General features: G+C 37.8%; 1 protein-coding gene across 1 annotated transcript; it reads left to right on the top strand.

Annotated features, from left to right (window-relative positions):
* Positions 1-2,098: 2,098 nt before the first annotated feature.
* On the top strand, positions 2,099-23,593 carry wnt3a (wingless-type MMTV integration site family, member 3A). The gene is made up of 4 exons (XM_082174075.1): positions 2,099-2,458; positions 14,998-15,239; positions 20,451-20,716; positions 21,106-23,593. The coding sequence occupies exons 1-4, from the start codon at positions 2,385-2,387 to the stop codon at positions 21,583-21,585; spliced, it is 1,062 nt and encodes a 353-aa protein (XP_082030201.1). The 5' UTR covers positions 2,099-2,384; the 3' UTR covers positions 21,586-23,593.
* The last annotated feature ends 36 nt before the right edge of the window (positions 23,594-23,629 follow it).

Genomic DNA, 23,629 nt, shown 5'->3' with positions numbered 1-23,629 from the left:
CAATACAGATTATTTTTGTGTGAGAGATTCCTTTAATGAATATCTAATCCAAAAGTTAATATTCTCATTCAACACAGGTGAGTCACATATTACAACACAGAAGCATTCAATAACTTCCAAAACACCCTAGTTTCTGACTTAACAGCAATAAATCTCTGTCATTCCAGGAAGCTTGTTGGATGATTTGTAAAGAAGAGATCTTTCAAAATGCATTTAACAAGGCAACACAGATTTCTTCATTACAAACATGATTCTATTGTTTATTAATTCTAGTAATTCACAAATCACAAAAAAGCAATCTTTGGGTAAGCATCAGGGATATGTAGATCGTGTTTGTCTGTTATAACATGGCTTTTCCACTATTCAAATTAGCGTTATTTATATGGTTCTTTACACAATACAGGTTGATTCAAAGCAGCTTTACAGTGAGGACAATAGTTATCAATGATGCAATTAGCTATAGTGTCATTATTCAGCTGAAGTCACTTCAGAGTCTATGGCCACTAGAGGGCATAGGTTGGTCAGGTCAGATGTTCACAGAAACACAGAGGAGTGACAGATTTGACAGGACTGAAAGCTTAGACATAAGTCCTCTAAATAGTCCCCTAATATGTATATATATATAGTTTAGGTACTGAGACAAAATATTTGCTTCTCTTTAAATAATCTGCTGAGCAACATGAATGAAGTGAGATTGTGTTTGCAACCATCGAGTTTGCTGCTGCTCATTGCCACTAGATGGAGACATGTGAAACAGAAATGTCAATCCGGTTTCAGTCCTGTAACCTACACACAAAGAGCGCATGAAAAAAATTATGAATGAAGATAGCCTATTATTCAAGTAAAAAACAAGTAAATTTAATAAATGTTTGAACAGAATCGAATGTGAAGGTGGCATAATTATAGTGTTTTTTAATCCATATATTGTGAACACGAAATAATGAATTAATTTGAAATTTAAAGTCTCATGACTGTATAGATCAAAGGCAGGTAGATACAGCCATGCAATCAACTTTCATAACATGACAATGATATAAGTTTATACGACCTTGTGTTATTTCGTTATTGTAGTTTCCTATTATGTTACAAGAGAAATGTGCAGTTTTATGTGACAGTTGATCTATAGTTATTTAACAGTTAATAGTCGGAAAGAATTCTCTGATTAGATCTGCAAGTTAGTTATTATATTTTTAGACTTTATAATGAGGGAGAACGAAAGATTCATTCATTCATTCATCAGCATTTCCTATATAGCCTACTCTACTTGATTTGAGCTTATCCTTTAGATCTATAGATAAGTCTCTGTAAAGGACCTGTTCCACCACAAACCCCATTTGATCAGGTGTGTAGGATCAATGAATATGAATACACAGGATGAATACACTTCCAGTCGTAAAAACAACACGTGAAAGAAATAGCCTACTGCAACCGCTTAAAAGAAAGTTTCCGATTTGGGAAATGCGACATTGAAAAAAATGCCCTATATTAGGCTATAGCATAATATAGGCAGGCCTATATCCTTTTTCCCCCTTCATATTATCATCATTACGATTAACAATTGTTAAAAACTTTAATAATTCCATGATCTTAGTATAAGGCAAACGTGCAGTTTTTAGTTTTAACCCGAGTATTATTTTCCTTTTTTTTTTAAATGTTTTAATTGGATTTGATATTCGAATTGGAAAGAAAACACCTGATATAGCCTATTTACGGCTTATCTTCAGCTGGGCATTTGATTTGTGTAGATGTAGCATTTATAGATAGGCTACATTAAACATTTATAAAAATCATTTATTTTATTTATTTTTTAAATAAGAAAATAGATTAAATCGAATAATTTGAACAGAGCGAAAAAAGCAATATGCTACAGGACAGCAAGAAAAACGAACACGAGGCAAGCGAGCAATTCACACGTTTTTCATTTTTGCATATGAGGGGCTTTAAATCGGGGGGTGAAATCCGGACAGGTTGTTATAGCTACCCAATCCACAGGGGTCCCCCCACCCACCCGTAGACAACCTTATATATATAAGACAGAAAGCCTTGCATGTCCCAATAACTATTAAAACAGTGAGTGTCCTGAGCATTGCGGTTCAGGCTGACTGAGTGACTCTATCATCAGAATTTCGCCCGTGGCAAAAGCCTGTGATTGGGTCCGAATGAAAAGCCGTTCTCAACTTTAATATGTGCCTCATGAACGCGCACAGAAGAAGGCTGTAGGATTATCGGAGAGAAATATCGCTCATAATCATCTCGTGTTCTCTTATTGACACACGCGGGCGAGTGTGTATGCGTGTGTGTATGTGTGTGTGCGTGTGTGTGTGTGTGTGTGTGCGTGCGTGCGTGTGTGCGTGCGTGTCTGTTTAAGCCTAACTTTTTAAAGGATGATATATCTTGGATATTTCCTGTTTCTTTTTTGTGGGCTCACGCGTGTCATGGCAAGCTACCCGATATGGTGGTAAGTTTTATTACCTTTTTAACCTTTCTATGTGAAATACAATGAGTTTGCTAGTCTAGAAAGGGTAAATCACAAGCTTTCAACTTGACAATGATTTGGGGATTGAAAATGTCCGTGACGTCAGCTGAACTGGTGATGATATGATGATAGATTACGCGATGTCTATCTATCTATCTATCTATCTATCTATCTATCTATCTATCTATCTATCTATCTATCTATCTATCTATGTCTGTCTGTCTGTCTGTCTGTCTATCTGTCTGTCTGTCTGTCTGTCTGTCTGTCTGTCGTGCACCTGTTAATAGTTTGGAGTAAGCTACTGTAAATTGTTGGATCAACTTTTATCAACATTGACCTATGAGAAATGTGTAACAACTCATGTTTAATTTGTTTGTTAAAATGTGCAATTGATTTATTGAAAGAGTGAGTAGCCTATAGGCTAATTTGTTTTCAACTATTAAAAAGTTTAAAAAATGAAAACAAATTCTCAGTGATTCAGATGTCGTCTTTTTGCCACTAATATATTTTATGACAGCCTGGAACTTCTCCAATAAAAGCGCGTTGTCTTTAAATAAAACCTGAGCATGGAACTCATAGTTGTAGCCTACTACGTGTAGTTGTAAGAGATCAATGCTGTTTGTGTAGCTGTTCAGTTTGTTTCGTTAATCAGAGATAAACTTAATCTGAATTTAAATTAGGCCTATAACATTTTCAACATTGGATTTTAGTTGTTGTATTTTTATTAACATTATTTCATTGGCAATTGAACGCTTAGTTGTTGTAATTTAAATAAAACACCTGTAGTAATAATAAAATAAATAGGCAATTGTAACTGAGAAGGTTGGAAAATGATTTATTGTTAAGAATATGCAGAATTGCAGAATTATTTGAGACTATATTTAAAAGAATTTAACAGAAGGTATTTCCCATGAAATATAACTAAATGCATGTACAAAAATTTCACACATAAGTCATAACTTCATACCTGACAGAAACATTCAAGGTGTTTTCTTGAACAGATTTCACTTGTACGCCTAAAAGATCATTGTTCAGGGAGGCAAGACAATAAAGCAGAGTTTTCTCAGTGGTTGTAAAAGCTGTAATTGAGTAGGTCATTAGTCACAGTCCAGACCACTCTTTTTGTTAATTGTTGTCTGTCTGACCCTCTTGAGATTTTAAAAGCTGTGCTTTCCTTCTCATTCACAATGCCAATTCAGAGAACAGCATCCAGCAACTTCTGTTGCTTATAATGAGTAGCCAACCCTTGTGAAAAAGAAGTACACTTCATTGTATTGAAAGTGCACTTGTCTTGTACTTCAAAACTTGAAAGTATATCGCTTTTTTTTTTTTAAACTGCACTTGCACATAATAATTTTAATGAAATAAGGTCTCTTAGGTGGACTTAAAGAGAGTTTCTTAACACAATTCCCTTTTAAAAAGTGCACTTTGTATTAAAGTCAAATGAAAAGTTTTAATTTAAAGAACTCGTTATGTTTTAATAATCTATGCTTTAAAGAAGTACACTTATTTAATTGTGTTTACTAACATGCTAAAGCACATGTCAAGCACTTTCTTATAATGTTAACTGTTGTGTAGTTATCAAATAACTTTAGTCATTTGAGATTACATTTCAAGTTATACAAGTTTTAACAGAAATGACATTAAAGCATAAATGCTTGTCCATTTAACTCTTTTACACTTTAACCATATTTCAAAGACAATAGAAGTAATTATGAAATTACATATAAAGGTGTAATAATAATAATAATTATAATGAACTTTATTTTATAAAGCACCTTTAAAAGCAGCTTCTCAAAGCGCTGTACACAATATAAGCAATGCAATTGAGTGTACTTGAGTCCTAAGCTCAAGTGGGTCAGAACACTCTTTTAATTTTTTTAATTGCATTAAATATAATTTTTATTTTATTTTATTGCATTTAATACATTTTCATTGATTGTAAATAACATAAAATTAGGTCTCCAAAAACAGTACATTTAGCATTTAAGTTTATTATTTCCATTATAAGCATGTTTGAAAAATATGCAAAAGTGCACTTCTTTTTCACAAGGGAACTCTGGGGTGCGCAATACAAGTGCTACACTTACCATCAAGGTATGAAATTGTCTAATGATACAAGATACAAGAAGCTATAAAAACACTGAGGTATAAAGCTATCTATAGTATGCCAATCGATATATATATATATATATATATATATATATATATATATATATATATATATATATATATATATATATATATATATATATATATCTGTCAAGCTGTACAGAATGTGCATTGCCTCTGGAGTCACACGTTTTTTTTCAGCTCCAGCCTCAACACCAGCTTATTGTTAAAATATGAGAATTTAGAAAATTGTCTAGTTTGACCTAGATCAAGTTTTGCTGCCTCGTTTTATTTCAAATTTGCTTTTGGCTGAATGTGAACCCATTTCTCTTGGTTAAAACAATCAGCTTCGGACATAAATAAGGTATGAATAAAGTCATTGAAGTTTGTTGGATTTTATGTATAGACAGATTGTTCTTTTAAGAATCAAGTGCAATAAGTCACTGAGTTTCGGTTTCCCGTAACAGAAGGGACATGCGTGAAAACATACTGAAATCACTGGGCAATTTACCTCAGCAGGGTGGCCTGCGGTTCTCCAGCTGAGAGAGTTATGTATATGTGATATGATAACCTGCCGCAGGACTGCCCATGTCCATGCAGGGGAGACCTTAAAAGTATTGGTATACAAAAGCGTATCTATGCTAATAACCAGCTAATACTTATATATATATTCTATACTTATACCAGCTAATAACATCTAACCCATAACCTAATGTTGAATTTTTGCTTCTGCCGCTATGAAGGAGGTTTTTGACGTGGATCAGTTATAGAGACCAGGTTCATGGCTTCCTTCTTCTCCTTATGAGATGGTGTTGCCTGACTGCACCCTAAACACCACCCCCCGCACTCCACCTTAAAAGATAAATACCTGGAGGTGAAAGCTTGCCGCACATTCCTTCTCCCAAACACTTCTCTCTTGATGTCAAAGTCGGCTCTGTGGCCCCGGGGCCTACAAGTAAAGTGGTAATTCAGAGGTGCACTTGCTTGGGCTTGCTGAAATATGCATTAAAACCTAGACTGGATACACTTCAGATGAAAAGTGAGCAAATATATCTAAGACTCCAGAGCAAATGGATATGTTCATTTCTGTCCTTTTGTCTTTTAATGACCTGGCTTTAAGAGATTTGGGGGATGTAAAGACAATACTGTTCTTCCGGGGTGGAGGCAAGATGTCAGTTTGGTCATACTTTCGTTTGGTATATCACAAAAAGATATGACAACTTTGCACAAGCACATAGTTCAAGGAATGCTATGAGTTCCACACACCTGATGCAACCTTATAGATGCTTGTGTTGCATTTGATTGATAATATCTACAGATCATTGTTTAAGAAATACCAGCAATCCAATCTCAGTGCAGCGATACATTAGCAATGAATCCGGTTTGCCCAGTGTGCTAAGACACTCCGATCTCTGTTGTGTTGGTTTGAGTTCTTCGTTCTTACTAAATGATGATCTCAATATCATGAGCTACAACAGATGACCGAGGCAGACACACGCCCTAGACAGCTGAGCATGAGGACATGTCATTGAAACACCTGTTCACCTCACTCAGCGTTGGTGACGTCTCAAATTTATCAGCTTCTGGCAAAGTACAATAACAAAGTATGAGGTGGTGATTCTAGCCGTCAACAGAGCCTATTAATTATCACTTTAGTCTTGACTGCAGTATACCTGAGGGCTGTCCACGCTTGATGGAGCCCACAAACAGTTTGCCAGCTTTAAAAAAAAGAGAAGAAGATAGTTCTAGCTGTAAAAATGATTGGATGATCCATAATTGAAACTGTCAGTGCATGCACACCTGTGGCATCATATTGAATTCTATATGAATTCCATATGAAGTTGCTTGGCAACAGTTAGCCTAATGATCTAATATTACTCTAAGTCACTTTTCTTTGGTTAAGGAAAACACTTAATCAAGACTTACCTGTGGTGAAAGGATTGTAAGAGTCTCTTTTTGCCTTTGTAACGAAACCTCTCAAGAATATGTCCAGTTCAAAATAAAGAAATAATGAATCCATTTAAAGCTCATTTGAAACTGTGAATCTCTTTCTGATTACAGTGAAAAAACAATGATTTGAACATCATTATGATTTGTTGTATACATAATTTATGCTGATTTAAATGAAACATTGTGGATTACAATGTAGTTGTTTTTTATTTTATTCATGTACAATACAGTACAAAAAAGTACTAAAAAACCCTCAAAAGTAGAATGCATTTATAATAAGACGAATTAGGGGAAGGGGTGTGAAATGTATAATATAATATGACAAAAATAATGTCACATTTGCATTGTAAAACAATGCAAAAAAAAAAAAAGTAACATGCCTGAAATAGGCTTAAATGAGGGAATTTATTATTATTATTTTATATTGGGGTTAAATGCAACCAATGGATATTTTTGTGCAATTTATCCTATTGTTCTAGTCATTTACAGTCATTTGGCAGAGCCAGAATATTTTCATAGGGGTGACACAGAAATGTCAACATCAGTTCAACATTAAAATAAATTTAACTACAAAGCACATGTCTGTTTTAGTGCCTACAACTCAACTGAACACAATTAATTGTACTTGATTGTAATTGAGATAGAGATGGAATATATTAAATAGTACTGTGTGAATTTGACCATTTTTGTTTTAAATAATTTGTCATCATTTTTTTTTTTTTTTTTTTGCAGAACTGCTTTATAGATGAAATTAACTAATTTAATCATTGATTTTCTTTACAACGGAACTGAATCAACACCGAACTGACTTTAGCTGAACAACAGCCGAAAATGCATAATTTTCCTGTTGTCACTGTAAAGCTGCTTTGAAACAATTGTATAAAGCGCTATATAAATAAAGATGACTTGACTTCACCTCCAGGCATATTAATAGAAAAGAAGCTCATACAGTTAAAGCTCAACTTGCTCAGTCAGCTTGGTTCTGGTTCTCAACGGTTGGTTCTGGTTCTCTCATAAGCTTGTTTTCTATCATTGCATCCTCATGGATGAGATGCAGATAGCTACATAGTTCAAAGATTAGTCAGGGTCAAGAGTCAAGAGAAGGAAAAAAATGGATCACACTTTATATTAGGTGTCTTTATTATGTACTTACATCAAAAAAAAATTTCTGGTACAATGTACTTATTTGTGTTCATATTGTATTGCAAAACACTTTTGCTGCTATTGCGGTGAGATACGGGTAAGGCTAGAAACAGGTTTGGTGGTATGGGTTGGTTTAAGGGAAGGGTCAATAGTGTAATCACAAAAATGTATTACAGATGTAATTACATTCATGTATGTTGATATCAAATGATCACATGATCATTAGTACATAGTAGCTAAAGACACTTAATATAAAGTGGGATAAAATCCCCGTGCAAGAAAGGGAATATGACAAAGTCAGCAGCCGACAGGACATAAATGCCAGAATGTAAATGTAGTAAATTTATGCACACTCAAATTTATTCAATTTTTATGTGTACTGTACCAACTAATGCAAAATCGGCACCTATTTTTGAGTATAAATGCACAGTGCTCGCATTTATTTGTGCATTAAATTACAGTTAAAATTTACATATAAATGTGTACCTTATACTTATCATAAATTGATTACTTTAATAAATGATTTAGTCATTATATTCACCTGTTCTACATCAATTACTCTACCAATGTGACACAATAGTGTGTCTGACCAGTTGTGTGAGCCTGTGTCTGAACATTGTGTTAAGTGGAGTTCGAGGGTTCGTGGTGGATGTGTTCGCTATGGTTGCTGGAACATTTTTCAAACGATATTACTGGATATTACTCCCCTGTTTCTCCATTTTCATGTAAAAAATACAGTAGAAAAAAAAAGTAAAAAAAAAACAAACTCTAGAGTAATATGCATTCATAATAAGAAGAAGTAGAGGAGGGGGTGTGGAATGTGCTTAATTTTTACAAAAATAATGTTCCACCAACATGGCTGGTGTCTGGTTCCACCAAGCCCTGAACTGCCTGTTTCCCCGCTATTTCCGTCCAGTCCTGTATCTCCTGTGATCCCTCCCAGCCTCCCTCTCCCTCTTCCTTTAACTGTCGGTTCCTCAGCCCCACCTCCTCTGTATTCTGTAATAATCTGCACAGTATTGTGTGGATCTGCCACAGGACTTCAGGCCGCCAGTTCCGCCTAGTCCAGAAGATTCCCTAGCTCTGCCTCCAGATCAGTACCCATCACTCCACCGTGGCCTGTCAACCTGTCGGCTCCACCTTGGCTCCTCCCTCCCTCGGCTCCATCGGAAACCATCATCCTTACGACTCCACCGGGCTCCCTCGTCCCACAGGCTTGGTCAGATGTCATCTTTGGTTCAGTCTGGCTCTGTCTTCTTCCTCAGTCCCACTGGTTCCACCTCAGTCTTCAGGTTCCCATGTTCCACCTCGGAAGCTCGCCGCTGCGGTCTGCAGTGCCAGCAGTCCCGCGTGGACTGTTTGGTGTGTCAGCTCCTCCTGGGTCTCCATCTCTTGTGGCCGTCCCCAGGGTGGTCGCCAGAACCTTCGACTCTACCCTGGGGCCTCCGACATTCCTTGTCCGTTCTCGTTTATGTTACCCGTTAATATCTCCCTATTCTCCTGAATGTTGTCATTAAAATAGATTATTTTGAATCTCTTTCGTCTTCGTTTACACACCTGCACAGCCTTTTTACACACGCTACCCATGACAATATTGTGATCTCACATAGCCTTTTATTTTATTATAGAGACATGTTCTTAAATATTTACATTTATGCATTTAGCAGCACTTTTATCCAAACCATCTTACATTGCATTCAAGGTGTACATTAGATCAGTTCATGAATTCCCTGGAAATCGAACTAATCTCAGCGATGCTCTACTGTTTGAGCTACAGGAATACAATACATATATAACAATTACACACATGCATGCAAAGTTTTGACACTGCTTTAATGATTTCCACCTTTTAATCATGTTGTATTAACCCAACTTCTCCTTCTTCTTGTACAGCTACTGTTCGCTGTTCACCGTTCATCTTCTGAAGCTCCTTTGGCACCTGTGCTTATTTCCGTGTTCGCTTGACTTGCTCCTGGCACTGTGAAGTTGGTGCACGTGCCTGAAAGGTCTCTCGTGTTTTATGGTTAAAAAAGGATAGTTCTAGATCTAAATAAACTCAATTCTTGCCAAGAAAAAGAGACAGAAATGCCAGATGTGTTGGTGTGGCCAAGCTTTGTTCAATGGTGGCCCCCTAGTTCCGCCCTTGGCTAGCTCTGAAATTGGTTGTGTATTTGTATGCATGTAAAAGAAATGCATGTAAGAGTGTGAGACAGACAGGGTGGGCGGGGGGACGTAAACGTCCCATGCCATTGGTTTGAGAGGCTACTTGGCCCCTGAGGCGAAGGACTGACAAAGGCTAAAAAAAGGTCAAATTGTAATAGGAGTTACTTAGTGAACAAATCCTCATAGTTTCGCTACACCCTGCTAGATGAGGTTAGGATCTTCTCTCGAGCCAGTTTCTCTCAAGTTCCCTCTTGTTTTGTACTCTCTTAGTCTTTAAAGTAAAATTCTGATTAAGCTCCTCTCTAAGAAAGATGTAAAAATGCCTGACTCATAGCAAAATAATGCTAGGGATCAACTTATACAAAGCATAACCTATTGAAGTCAGTTTGGACTAGAGCGGTAATAGAAATGACATCAAAGAGTACACCATGCCGCAGAATAACAAGGAAGTTGTTAGCTGCCTAGCAATCACTAGTATGTGTACTTCTTTAGTTCACATTTCTCGAGCATGATTGCACAAGTACTTTTTGTACTCTTTTACAAAGTTCCAATTAATGAACTACAGTGACATACAATGAAATTAGTGATTTGCTTTAGGCCAACATGGTTGATCAAAGTCACCATTCATTTCCTTTACAGCCAAAGATCCATAACTTCCCCCCAGAACAATGAAAGAGAGGAAGTGATGTGGAATGCAGCAGGTATAGGAACTGGTTGGTGGCACATCAGCTGATGAGGGAGTGGCGTAGTCTTTGTCATTGAGAGAGCCCTTCAGGTCTAATCACTACAGGTCAGGGGTCACTGAGGGGACCACTTGTTGTGATTAGTAATCAGCTCATAACACAGGTCAACACACACAGCTAATTGAGACTACTCACACCTTTACAGACAGGTCCCTTTCATTTGTCAAGCATTTGTCAAATTTCAAGCAAATAAATATGTTAATATTTAATATCCAAAATGTTTAAACATAAATGTTTTGCATACTTTTTTGTCATTTGTCATTTTTGTAGAGGTGTTCAGTCAACTTTTATTTCTGTTTCAAAGATGAAATTGTTTTTATCTGTTTCTGTATGCAGATAAAAACAGGGATGGGTGGTGCTTTAACCGGATGTGTGTCCAAACTACATTGCCCGACAAATAAACAAATCGCGGTTTGGATTTAAATAAACAAATGCTTAAGAGTTGTAAAAATGTATGTACATCATATTAATTTAGATCAAGAGGTATATCAGTATTTTGTCAATATCTTGTAAATGCACTCTGTAAATTCACATCCCAAAGACTTTCAATGAATTTAAGATCTTGACGAATCTTGACATTGTCATCCTGGAATATGGCCATGATGTGTCTTCCTACATAGTTGTTTAAGAAATGAAAAGCTACACACTCCATCAGTTGGGGTCAGAAGAACTGTTGCCAAACATATAACATGCTATAAACAGAATAATCAATGTAATAATGATCCAATCAATCATAGACTCTTAAGCATTTGTCTATTTAAATCCATACAGCACCTTTTTTTTGCCCGCTGTCCCACCAGCGGACAGGCGGGACATGCTCCCAACACTTTTTGCCACTTTGCAATTTTGTCTCCACCACTTTTTGAAATCCATTGAAAAATATCTTGTAGAACCCATCTACAACACACTTGCGTGAAGGTGTGAAAACTGACACTGAGGATGTCTGAATACGTAACACCTTAAAGGAGAACTTGGTAACTTTTTTAACTTAATAAAACTGTCTAGAAATCATTTGGATGGTTAAACAACCTGTTCTGGTGATATTGGTGACTTTCCCCGCTCCCCCCAGCGTTCCCAGGCGGAAAACCAACCTTGCAACTTGCAACACTACCGTCCCGGCAAGTTAGAAATTGGAAGTCTCGTGAGAAGCGAGAACTAGAACGAGAACGAGCGCGAAACACAAATTGCTTTACGGCAATTCGACATAAACACACACGCATGTATGATGTATTACCAGATTACCCACCTCGGTAGACATAGCTCCACGCGATACAGTTGGCTTGCTCCGATCAAAACAAACGCACATGAGCAGCGGTAGAGAGGGGGAGGAGGCCGCCGCAAATGAGTTTTTTACGACTGTGTTGTGAAATATACGCCCCCCCCCCCCCACAGCTGTAGGGGGAGCTCGTGGGGAAAACATGCGACAACAAAAGGGAAAATCAGCGAAGAAGTGACTAGAGTTCGCTAGAGTTACCGAGTTCTCCTTTAATGAATGAGGCTTCTGCTTACGTATTTCTGTGCATCTAACGTTTTTAGCGCTGCCTTTACAGGAAATCAGCATGCAATGTGTCTGTTTGCAGCGACTTCAAATTCAAATGCTCGGTGCTGCACGTCAGAAACTGCTGCGCTCATTTTCATTCATAGAGGTTGCACTCATTTACTTTCCACACTCACTATTGCATTGTAATTTTTAGTTGTTTATCTAAAATACCGTGCTGTCACCTGGTTCACCTGTTCTCCAGAAAGAACAACACTGAAAAAAAAACAATAAGTGAAATTTACTTAATTTTTCTTTTGCAAGTCAAATCTACTTAACTAAGTTAGGTAAAATTAACAGAATAAAATAAGTACTTAGCTTGGCAGTTAAAGTTTGCTTACTTTGCAATTCTCTGTGTTTCAAGTACATTTTACTCAAACAATATACAGTAACACTGAATTAAGCCATGATTTTGAAGTGTATGCTTTACTTGGAACATCTAAGTAAATAATACAGTAGATATTCTGTAGACAATATATCTACATAATAGAAGTAATGTGGTACACACCCGAACACAGAGATATCAATATGTATATGGTACACAATACACAATAACGGTGACATTTTTTATTATGAATGTGTCACTTTTAGTACTAGAAAATGAACTCCAGATGTCATAAAACAGCAAGTTACTAAACTTAACAACTAAAGCAATAATAAAACCGTGTAAATACAGATGAAAAACAGTGAAAAAGGCAACTTTATTAAAGGCATAGTTCACCCAAAAATAAAAATTCTCTCATTAATTACTCACCCTCATGTCATTCCATCCAAACCCGTAAGACTTCCGTTCATCGTCTGAACACAAATGAAGATCTTTTTTATGAAATCTGAGAACTTTCTGGACACTCTATAAACATCTCCACTTTGACGCTTCAAAAAAACACATGAATTGAGCAGTTTAAGTCAAAATTTTCTGAAGAGACTCAATTGCCTTATATGATGAACAGATTTAATTTAGGCTTTTATTCACATTTAAACAATGATCAGCGAACATAAATGGAAGATAATAATTACTGCCTTAATTATTAATTCCCCAGAGCATGAGGGGAACACTGGTATCAAAAAGTTGGGTATGTTTTACTTAATTTTACAACATTGATATTTACACTTTAATTAAGTACTAATATAGAATTTACTTTTTATTTTATTTTATTCTTGCCTGAACTAAATTATTCAGGTAGAAATTGCATTTGTTTATTCTATAGTTAGAGACAACTGTTGGATACGGCTTGTTTTAAAGTGATTTTCTGATTTCTGAAATCTTCAAAAGTGTTGTAATAAGTCTTTTTCTTAACATGAGTTGTTAGCACATCGAATGCAGTACTTCAAGTAAAATCGTGTATTTTTTCATAATTAGGGTAGAGTTAGGATACATTGTTATATTTGAAATTGATGACATAACCTGGAAACAGTCGAGTTAAGTCACCTTTATTTACATACAGTAGCACTTTTTACAATACAGATTGTATCAAAGTAGCTTCACAGTGATAACAGGAAAATAATGCAACAAAGTTTGTTTCTAGAAGAAAATAGTGTCATAGTCCAGTAAGTTCAGTGATGGTTCATTTTTGTTGTAAAATAGTTATTAATTTAGTTCATTTATATATATAGCCGCTCTGGAGAAAACAGTGATGTCATCGTCCAGCTCAGTTCAGTTCTCAGATAATGTTGGAAACAGTAGCAATGCACCAATAGTACTGACAGCTGACAAACTTTCCACAACATTGCAATGGAAACTCTGAATTGTAAGTGAAAAACATGTCAGCACATGTCACATCTGAGCCGTGTGTCATCAAAGAATGGTCGAGTTCAAACTATCCTCTGATGCTCAGCCAGACCAGTGCACACTGTGTCATTACAGGAAGCCACAGACCTATTTCACTTTTGGACAGTTTAAGGATGTCGGTGGCCCTTAATGACAAGGTGCCTGTCGCGCACTGTGAATCCTTAATCAGTATACTACTCCTGTCTCAGCTGGCTCTTTTATGTTTGTTTACCACTTAGCAATGTGTTATGGCTTTATCTGAACCCCTCCCACAAAGCAAAAGATCTTCAATGCCTTTGACAGGTTCAAACAATACAAGCCACAGTAGTTCTTACTGCAAAATGTTTTGAACTGCTGTGGTACATATACAACGCAAAGTGTCAATGCCAATTGATCTCCTCCTTTTGGGACCTTGAGTCCACACACGTTACACTTTGATCTTATAATTGTTCTAATTACACTGTTTTTGGCTATTTCAGCCAACCTTGTAAATGATACAACCGTTATAATGCTGTAAGCATGTGTAGTTATTAAAGAAGGGTCTATGTTTAAGCTACATTTTAAATTAAATTCCATCTGAAATATGAGCATCAAATGTTCTGGTTTGGATGTAGGACCGCAGCATTGAATGCTTGTGTACTGACAGGCTACTTAACTAGCCAAACCAGAGAGAATACCTGGGTAAACCATCTCAACCAGACACATTCGTGCTAAACAGGTCAATCCATCTGCAAACCACCATGAAGAGGCTGACTAGCCTTTCTGTTCTAATTTGGTCTTTTCAGTACGAATATTCATTCATTCTGCACTTTATCTAGATGCGCATGGAAGCTACTAGATTTGTTTCAAATCAGCGCATTTTGTCGGTAATCAAGACAACATTCATAAATTAGATAGCAATGAAGTTTAGCAAAGAAAAAAGCAAGAGAAAGCAAGAAAAAAGACAGTTGCACTCAATTTTCCAAAGAGGTTTAAGGTTGGAGTCATGGTTGGTACAACGTTATTAGTAAGTTAGTAAGTACATAGTATGCACATTAAAAATTAAGTTCTAACCAAAATCTGGTTTGTACTAGTCAGTTGCTCACCTCCATGTTTTCCTCGGCAGGTCTTTGGCGGTGGGACACCAGTACACTTCTTTGGGTACCCAGCCCATCATGTGCAGCTCAATTCCTGGTCTGGTGCCAAAACAGCTCCGCTTCTGCCGCAACTATGTGGAAATCATGCCTAGTGTGGCAGAGGGGGTGAAAATCGGCATCCAAGAGTGTCAGCATCAGTTCCGTGGCCGCAGATGGAATTGCACTACTATCAATGATAATCTGGCCATCTTCGGACCAGTGCTGGATAAAGGTAGGAATACGATGAGAGAATCTATGGGAATTAATGGGAATTAGAGATAGTTGAAGAAGATCAGGAATTGCCATTGCCACTGGTAACAACCATACCCAAATATATACAGGACGTTATCACTGTTTTGCAATGGTGGTCAACCGATATGGGTTTATTAATCAGTCTATACTATGCAATATTAATTATAAAACAGATGGTTCCAAATATACATATGCTGCTTTTAAATGTTTTGGCTGATTCTTATAGATTTAATAAAAAATCGCTAATGAATTTCAAAAAGCCACAGTTTCTACATTTTCATACAAGAGCAGGAATGTGATCAGCCTTATCCATCCCATAATGAAAGCTAGCTGAAAATCATATTTCACTCTGTGTTTCTTTGTATTCAGTGGCTATGTAACATTATGGCTTCTCAATTACAACAAAACTCCCTGTTTGCACACAGCTCTGATTGCTGAGATTACTCTGTTGTTCTGTGCACATTATTTATTTGCTGCTCTCTAATCCCACTCTCAATGGGCATTAGTCAGGTGCACTGGACTATGACCGTTTGAACAGATGTAGTGATGCACGCGTGTAAAGTGGGTGGGACATGTTTTGTTTGTTTCTGTCGAAGGGAATCCCCACATTTCTCATTGCGTTTGTCCCGGCACAGTAAAAGTAATGCATCTCCCAGCAGCAACACACTGACGCTCCTTAAAGGCACTTCAGAAGTCTCTCACTGTGTGTGTAACACGCACACATAAACAGACATACTTCACCGCTCAAATGGATTACATTGCCAGCTTGTGTGTTTGTCTAAGGAGAAGTTATGAATGTGTTGTTTTGGTCTTTAATCAGTTGGGATTCTTGTCTGAGGCACAAGTCTGTGCATAACACATAGTTTAGGGTTATGTAGATTTGAGGTGGCATTTTCAGCAAAAATCCCAAATCAACTATTTTGCTAAGGTAAGCATTATTGCTATGCTATTGATCATAGATTATACAACTGTAACTTGACAAGGTACTCATAAATATTGAAGTAAACTACAGTTCAAACTATTTGGTGAGTTTGAGGTTAATAATTTTTAAATACATAACTAGTGATTTATTTATTCTTTTTTTTATATATATATATATATATATATATATATATATATATATATATATATATATATATATATATATATATATATATATATATATAACTTAGTCGAAATCAGTGATAAATAGCCTCATTTAAGTAAATATAGCATTGCTATTAAAATGATTGTACAATAGGAATATTTTGATTTTACCACTATAAAAAACAGACACAAAATGTTTCAGTAAAATGGATTGAACCTTTTTAAAAAAAAAACTGGTTTAAAAACAAACTGCTTCACTTAAGCAAATCAGACTTCACACTGAGAAAAGGGGTATTTTAGGCCAGTTTTGGGGGTTTATTTTTATAACCGCTTCACTTGGCTTAAAGCTGTGTGTGAAATACCATATTACAAAACAGCGATGTAATATTATGTCACATAACACCATCACACTTTGTAGAAGTAGCTTGTGGAGTAGCTACTGGAAAAATTACTCCGTTTTTAAAACAGCTGAGCAACTGTAAGAATATAGTTAGGTTTTCAATTCAATTGCTCTGGAATATCTAGATTTTGAAAAAAGTAGAGATGTGTTTAATAGGCGTTTGGCTACCTGTTGCTGCTTTTATTCCCAACTGTTGTATCAGTTCCCCTCTCATTGTCCTTGAGAAACGAGGGGTCAGGGTACAAGGGGCCAAAGCCCATCGCGGAGCCGCAGTTGGGATGAACCGGCTATGGTGGAAGGCGGTGTCAACCGAGCCAATTGCTTTTAATAAACTCTCAAGCAATTGTTACATTGATGGAGAGGGCTTGAGCCCAAGCGGGTCACTGATGATGGGAGGACTGCTCAGGTCTTCTCCATTGTAGTGTTAATAGCCACTCTATATCCCCTGCAGTTCCCCCTCCTCCGGTCTAAATTGAAGGGGAGATTGGTCTGGGACAGGGGTGATGGAGGTTTAAACCAGGTCAGTCATCGGGGTCCAGGGGTGGCTTTAGTAAATCATTTTGATTGGATTAAAGCTTCTGAAGCTCTTAATAATGTGAGAGGTCAAAGCGGGCAGATTAAGTGCTTTGTTGGGGGCGGTTTAAGGACCGCGTCGAAGCTCAGAAGCTTTTCATAGAGCTTAAAGAAGAGCACCTCTCACTTTCGCTCCTTTGTGACTAACACTGTCACTTTTGCGGAGCTAGTGCTATTGTGTGGTGGTGTTAATGTCTGCGGTGCAGACGGATATGTGCCGGTTTCCTCCTCTGTTTTGTGCTGGGCTGAATGGAGCGCTGATCTTTAATAGGTCTTCAGTGGCTTGTTACTGACAATCACACAACTGTCTGAGATCTGCTCTGGTAATTTCAGCAGACATGTTTCTTCAGCATTTGAGGTGATAGCAGAGAAATGTACTTTCTCCCATGAAGTAAGTCTGGCCCTGTATGGCTATCAGAAAATGTTTGTTTAAGCATCCCAATCACTGGCTCAACTTATGACATGATTTAGGGCGGGATCTGTTTGCTTGTCCTTTGGCAGATGAGGGGAGTTTTCTGGAAACCTGTCTGAATTATTTTATTTTTTTTGCCCAATTTCAGTGGGGACACAGGAGCAGAAAGTGCACACTTCTCATTTAAAGGCCTTTATTTTTGATACCTTTTTGATGCACACCATTTGTCAGCTTTCTTTGGATACCTAGTCACTAACTTATGCATGAAAAATCGGTCTGTTTTGCCACCAAGCTTTGCTTGTTTTTGTATGCCTACTGTATTGCATTGTTTTGCAAAGGTAAACTGCCTCTCCAATCTCAGCCTCATCTCTCTATTTTACAGTGTTGCCCCGGGCTACGTCTGCATCAGCGCTCATTAATTTACATTAACCAAAGTGTCAAAACATGGCCCACTGGAATCCACTCGCGATGAAAGGAGAGTCAGCGCAGGTGTTCTAGAAGAGTGTAATGAACACACCTTTAGCAGATAACGTTGCCAGTCGCATGCGAGCTGTAACTGGACACCAGAATTAACGTGTTCTTACTGTCACTTGAGATTTCTGTTGTTACTGAAATCAGACAGTTAAACTGAAAAGTGGTTATTTACACACAAATAACTTTGTGGCCTAGTGGCATTTTACGTACATGTACCTCTATATTGTCTTTGTGATATTTGCATAGCTTTTCTTTGCAATTTCCTCAGACATTTAACAAGCAATAAAATTGCATCTGGGTGTCAATGAAACCCCTTTTCAATTGGAATTCCTTAAGGGCCATCACCACATTGGCCACCACCACAAAGTCAAGTAAAGGAATCCCATGACTTTTAATGCTAACACCCTCATCTAAACCAACTTTGCATGAGGTCAGGCTACCCGGGTTATGACCTCTGCCCTCAAGAGGAGAAACTGTTACAATTTAGGATGTACTGAGAGCACCATGCCTTTCATCAAATGCATGTTTAACTGTGCATGGGGGAGGTCTGCTCACCGGCATATCATTAACTCTGCCCAAGAAAGAAAGAATGGGGTGTGGCAAACTGAGTTGATGGTGGGACCTTAGCCCCGCCTCCTGCTGGGCCCAACTCACCACACAATATCTAGGCGACCATAAGATTAAGCCAGAGAGAAAGCTCCTTTCACAATTCACACGCCCTTTAGATTGTTTTATTAAACCATTTCAATGGGGATTTCCCCGTCTGCCGACAAGTGGGGTCCAGCCAATGCATAGTTCTCTGTTGCTATGACTTAACTTGGTCCCCACTAATCACTGGCAAGGGCAAATTTCATATAAAATATCGGGGGGCTTTTGTGTGTGTAATTCACCATGACAGTGGCAGCACAATGGGGGATTCAGGATCCCAGCAGGTAACAGGGACCACTTGCCATGTGAGCGTCCAGCAAAGTTAGCCAGAAGGTGGGCAGCAGGGGCCAACTGTTGTCACAAATAATCAGTCTAATCGGACTTCACCTGCATTCTTTTCTCAGGTAAAGACTCCCTACCTCTCTAAAGAGTCTTTATGTCTTCTATTTATCAATGTTTGATCCATTGTTCCTCTGGATATTAATCTGCCCCCTCTTTCCCCCAATGCTGTCTCTCCTTTATTCCCCAGATCAGTCTGCCATTTTATTGTCAGACAGCCATATTTGACCCACATTTTATTGGCTTCCTGATCATAAAACATAGGCCACTCAGTTAGTTTTAAATTGTAATTTAATGGCCCTTTCAGACCTGGCTATTGGCTCCCAGTCTTTGTATGATTTAGTTGATGGATATGGAAGCAGAATTTGCTAGTTTGAGAGAGAGAAATCAAAGGCATCTGTGCTACAGATAAAAAACAGCAACTGATTTAGGTTTTAATATTTTGTAGTTAAGAACAAAGAAACATTGTTTTGGGTGGTAATTTCAATCGAAACATTCAAAGGCACCAAATCTCTTTGTCATTATAATTAGCATTAAGGAATAAGAAAGACTTGTGGCCAGTTTTGCAACATCATTATCTCTAGCCTTGATTTCTCCAACCAGTTGAAACCTGCAACAAAGGAAGACTTGATTCACGTCTCCATAGCCGTTTCCTCTCTCCAGCAAGTGCAAGACTGCACAAGACCACAGAGTATTTATCAAAATTACCAACCTCATTAGCTGTCTCTTGGAAAATGCTTTTAAGTTTGTATGGGGCCCTCGTCAGCAAGAATTGTCATAAAATCCCCTGTTAGACAGAATGTTGGATCATCTATGAGATTATAATCAACCAAAAACTTGCATTGTTCATTCTTCACATTAATTCTGAAAGTAACACGCTGGGTCTTGTTACCACAATTCGACAGTGAGTCTTAGCTATGAGTAATACGGGTCTATTTCTCCACCTCAGAGTTGCTTAATTGAGTCTTTCTAATTATAGACTTGTCAGCCTTGTATTTACCTTATCTGAAAGGATATGCTTGGTCTTCCCTGACTCATGCCTCAGTAATGCCTCACCTTGTACACAAAGAGACCTGAGTGAACTGCTTTTACCTACAAATTTAACCACATGCTCATAAGATGTTTAATTGAATTGAGTATTTTTATGGGAACAATAATGTCTTGACAAAGAATTTAATCTCCCAATTAACCAACTTTTCTATAACATCCTGAGGTGTAACTCATGTAACATTGATTGTTTTCTTTGTACATTTCCATAGCCACCAGAGAGTCAGCATTTGTCCATGCAATTGCCTCAGCGGGGGTAGCATTTGCTGTGACGCGGGCTTGCTCCGAGGGCTCTGCCACCATCTGCGGCTGTGACACGCGGAGGAAAGGACCACCAGGCGAGGGCTGGAAGTGGGGTGGCTGCAGTGAGGATGTGGATTTTGGCAGCATGGTATCCCGAGAGTTTGCTGATGCTCGTGAGAATCGGCCAGACGCTCGATCTGCTATGAATCGTCACAACAACGAAGCTGGACGTGTGGTGAGTACTTTTCCTGGTTATGTTGGCCTGGTCCTAACAAAACCCTGCTGAAAAGACCAAAATGCTTTTCCTCTCTGTATCAGATTAGTTTATTCAGCTTTCTGGTGGGTTAGTTTATGCTCAGGTTTAGTATATGCTTAGGTTAGTTTATGCTGCTTGCTGGTGAATAAGCATATCCTTTCTGAAAACAAGTCAGTTCGAATAATTTACAAATGCCTGGTCATGAAACCAAGGGACTAGCATACAAAACGCAGTTTTTTCCCCAGTAGTGTAAAATTGCAAATTGAATTACTTCTATGGTAAACATATAGCATGCAATACAGTGCTAAATTCCGTTTTCTAAATTCCGTTTTCTATAATCTATATTCCGTTTTCCTATTTTTCCCTAGTCAATCACTGACCACATGTACCTGAAATGCAAGTGTCACGGACTTTCGGGCAGCTGTGAGGTGAAAACTTGCTGGTGGTCGCAGCCTGACTTTCGGGTGATAGGCGACTACATGAAGGATAAGTATGACAGCGCATCAGAAATGGTGGTGGAGAAACATCGGGAATCACGAGGCTGGGTCGAGACCTTACGGCCAAAGTACACCTTCTTCAAGCCTCCTATTGAAACTGACCTTGTCTACTATGAAAGCTCCCCTAACTTCTGTGAACCCAACCCAGAAACCGGCTCCTTTGGCACCCGTGACCGTACGTGTAACCTGACATCACACGGCATCGATGGCTGCGACTTGCTCTGTTGCGGTCGAGGCCACAACACTCGAACTGAGAAACGCAAGGAGAAATGCCACTGCATCTTCCACTGGTGCTGCTACGTGAGTTGCCAGGAGTGTACGCGAGTTTATGATGTCCACACCTGCAAGTAAGCACCAAACAAAACCAAAACCAGATTGGACCAGATTAGACATTTGGGGTTGTGAACATTCGAGGGCCTTTCGCCGAAACTTGTGGGCTGAGTTGAATTGAGTTTGTGGTTTCACTAATAAGACAATCACAAAAAATATACAGTGGACAGTAAAGTCATTCTAAAAGACCTTTGATAAGAATGCTGTTTAAACAGACAACAAGATTAAACCATTAATCCTTTATTCTCCACCTGGACCATTGTTGAGGACAAACACGGGCCTGTGGCTCAGCTTTGGAAGGGACTAATCGTTTCCAGTCTGATATGGGAGGGGATAAGTGATGGATCAGATTACTAGAGACTCAGGCCCTTGGGACCTTGACCAATTGTGTCTCCAAGAAAAGAACAGAAAATCTTTAAAAGGGAGAGTTTTTGTCGGCACGTGGCAGCAAACTCAGATGGGAGAACTCTGAAAAACAAATGCAGCATAAACCGAATACCAGGGTTTGCCCACAAGCGCCTCTGAAATATGTTTATAGTTGCATTTTTAACAATAGCCTTACTACTAACACCATTAAAGAAGCTATTTGTGTCTTACTTTAATACATATTTTAAAGTGCATTCCAACATACCTGAATACCAGCAAACAACCAATTAACAAATTCCTTTACAACATATAATTCACTTTATGTTGTTTCTGTGTGTAAGACCAAACATTGAACTTATTAGGTTGAGTTTATATTAAGTTACTAACATTAGGTTATGAATGCACTTGTCCCCGAGTGAATGTCCATACATTGTATGTCATTGTTTTCTTGATATGATTTTAGAACTCACTGCACATATCAAGACCTCTTCTAACTAATGTTGTTTAGGCTGCTTTCACACTTGTTTCGATTGCTTGGTCCAAACCAGAGTTCACTTGCTCCCCCTTTTTCCTTGACCTTGCTGGATTGTGTTCACACTGTATTTTTGAATCCGAACCATGGTATGTTTGTGTCATCAATGCAGCAGCTGTTTACCCCTGTTGCTAGTTAACTACACGGGAGAAGGCTGCAAAATGGACAGCCAGGCTCAGTTTTGTACTTTGTTTTTTGAATCTTTGGTTTTTTCCCCAAACCATCAACACAGAACGACACACCATCAATAGTAGTTCACTTCAATCATTTAGGACAATTGTGTTCATATCACACCACAGACTATAAATCAGCGTTCTCGTTGTCCAACTCGACCAAACAAACCGAATTCTGACGTCAAACTAATCCGGGTGTGCTCCAAAAGTACTAGTGTGAAAACACTCAGTTTTCCCCAAAGATCAATACTCTATTAAAGCGAAAACAAAAAGATGTCAGCACTTCTATCTTGAAATGGAGCATGATATTCATTTGCCCTATTTGTATGTGACAGTATTATTAATATTTCACAGACAGAGAGGTTTATGACATTTCAGAATGAATATACAAGGTAATTGTGCCTTTATTCACTAGCTGAAACATTACATGCAGGGTCCAAAATTAACAATCAAATGTGCAAAGTGTCAAATGCGGGTAAATAATAATAATAATTTTTATTATTTTCAAAAGAAACTAATGCTAAACAGAAGATATTTTTGTTAATCCACCTACCTTTGACAGGTGGTGAAAAGTTTCATTATTATTATAATTTTTGTTTGGTAAAAGGTTAATTTTGGACCGTGATCATAGGTTTTGTTTCTGCTATGACAAAATTAATTATTTAGTTTTTATTCACAATTGTAATACTCAAGTATTTTTCACATCTGTCTTTAATAGCCATTATATGTGAATCCATGACCAAAATTAATGTTTTTATTATTGTGACTTTACCTACCCAGTTTGAATGTTAGCAGCAGTGCAGAAACTAAATGAACTACTTTCATTTATAATGCTGCTAACTATTTACAGGTTTGTTGTTATATTTATGTGTGATTATGTGCTTGTGGATTTGTTTTTCTCTGTGTAAATCTACTGTAAGTGTCTTGATGTGTGTATGTAAATGTGTCTGTATATGTGCATGACTCTTTGTTTTCTTCTTTCTGTGAAAGACAC

This window comes from Leuciscus leuciscus (genome assembly GCF_965113295.1).
Source record: "Leuciscus leuciscus genome assembly, chromosome: 6".
NCBI lineage: Eukaryota > Metazoa > Chordata > Actinopteri > Cypriniformes > Leuciscidae > Leuciscus > Leuciscus leuciscus.
Note: the sequence above shows the minus strand (reverse complement) of the source record. Positions and strands in the feature narration are given on the sequence as shown.

Bases quoted from the DNA above. Each gene is read 5' to 3' on its own strand.
- wnt3a (XM_082174075.1), top strand. From the start codon at position 2,385: ATGATATATCTTGGATATTTCCTGTTTCTTTTTTGTGGGCTCACGCGT. The intron at 15,240-20,450 runs GTAGGAATACGA...ACATTTCCATAG, and splicing joins CGGACCAGTGCTGGATAAAG to CCACCAGAGAGTCAGCATTT. The intron at 20,717-21,105 runs GTGAGTACTTTT...ATTTTTCCCTAG, and splicing joins ACAACGAAGCTGGACGTGTG to TCAATCACTGACCACATGTA.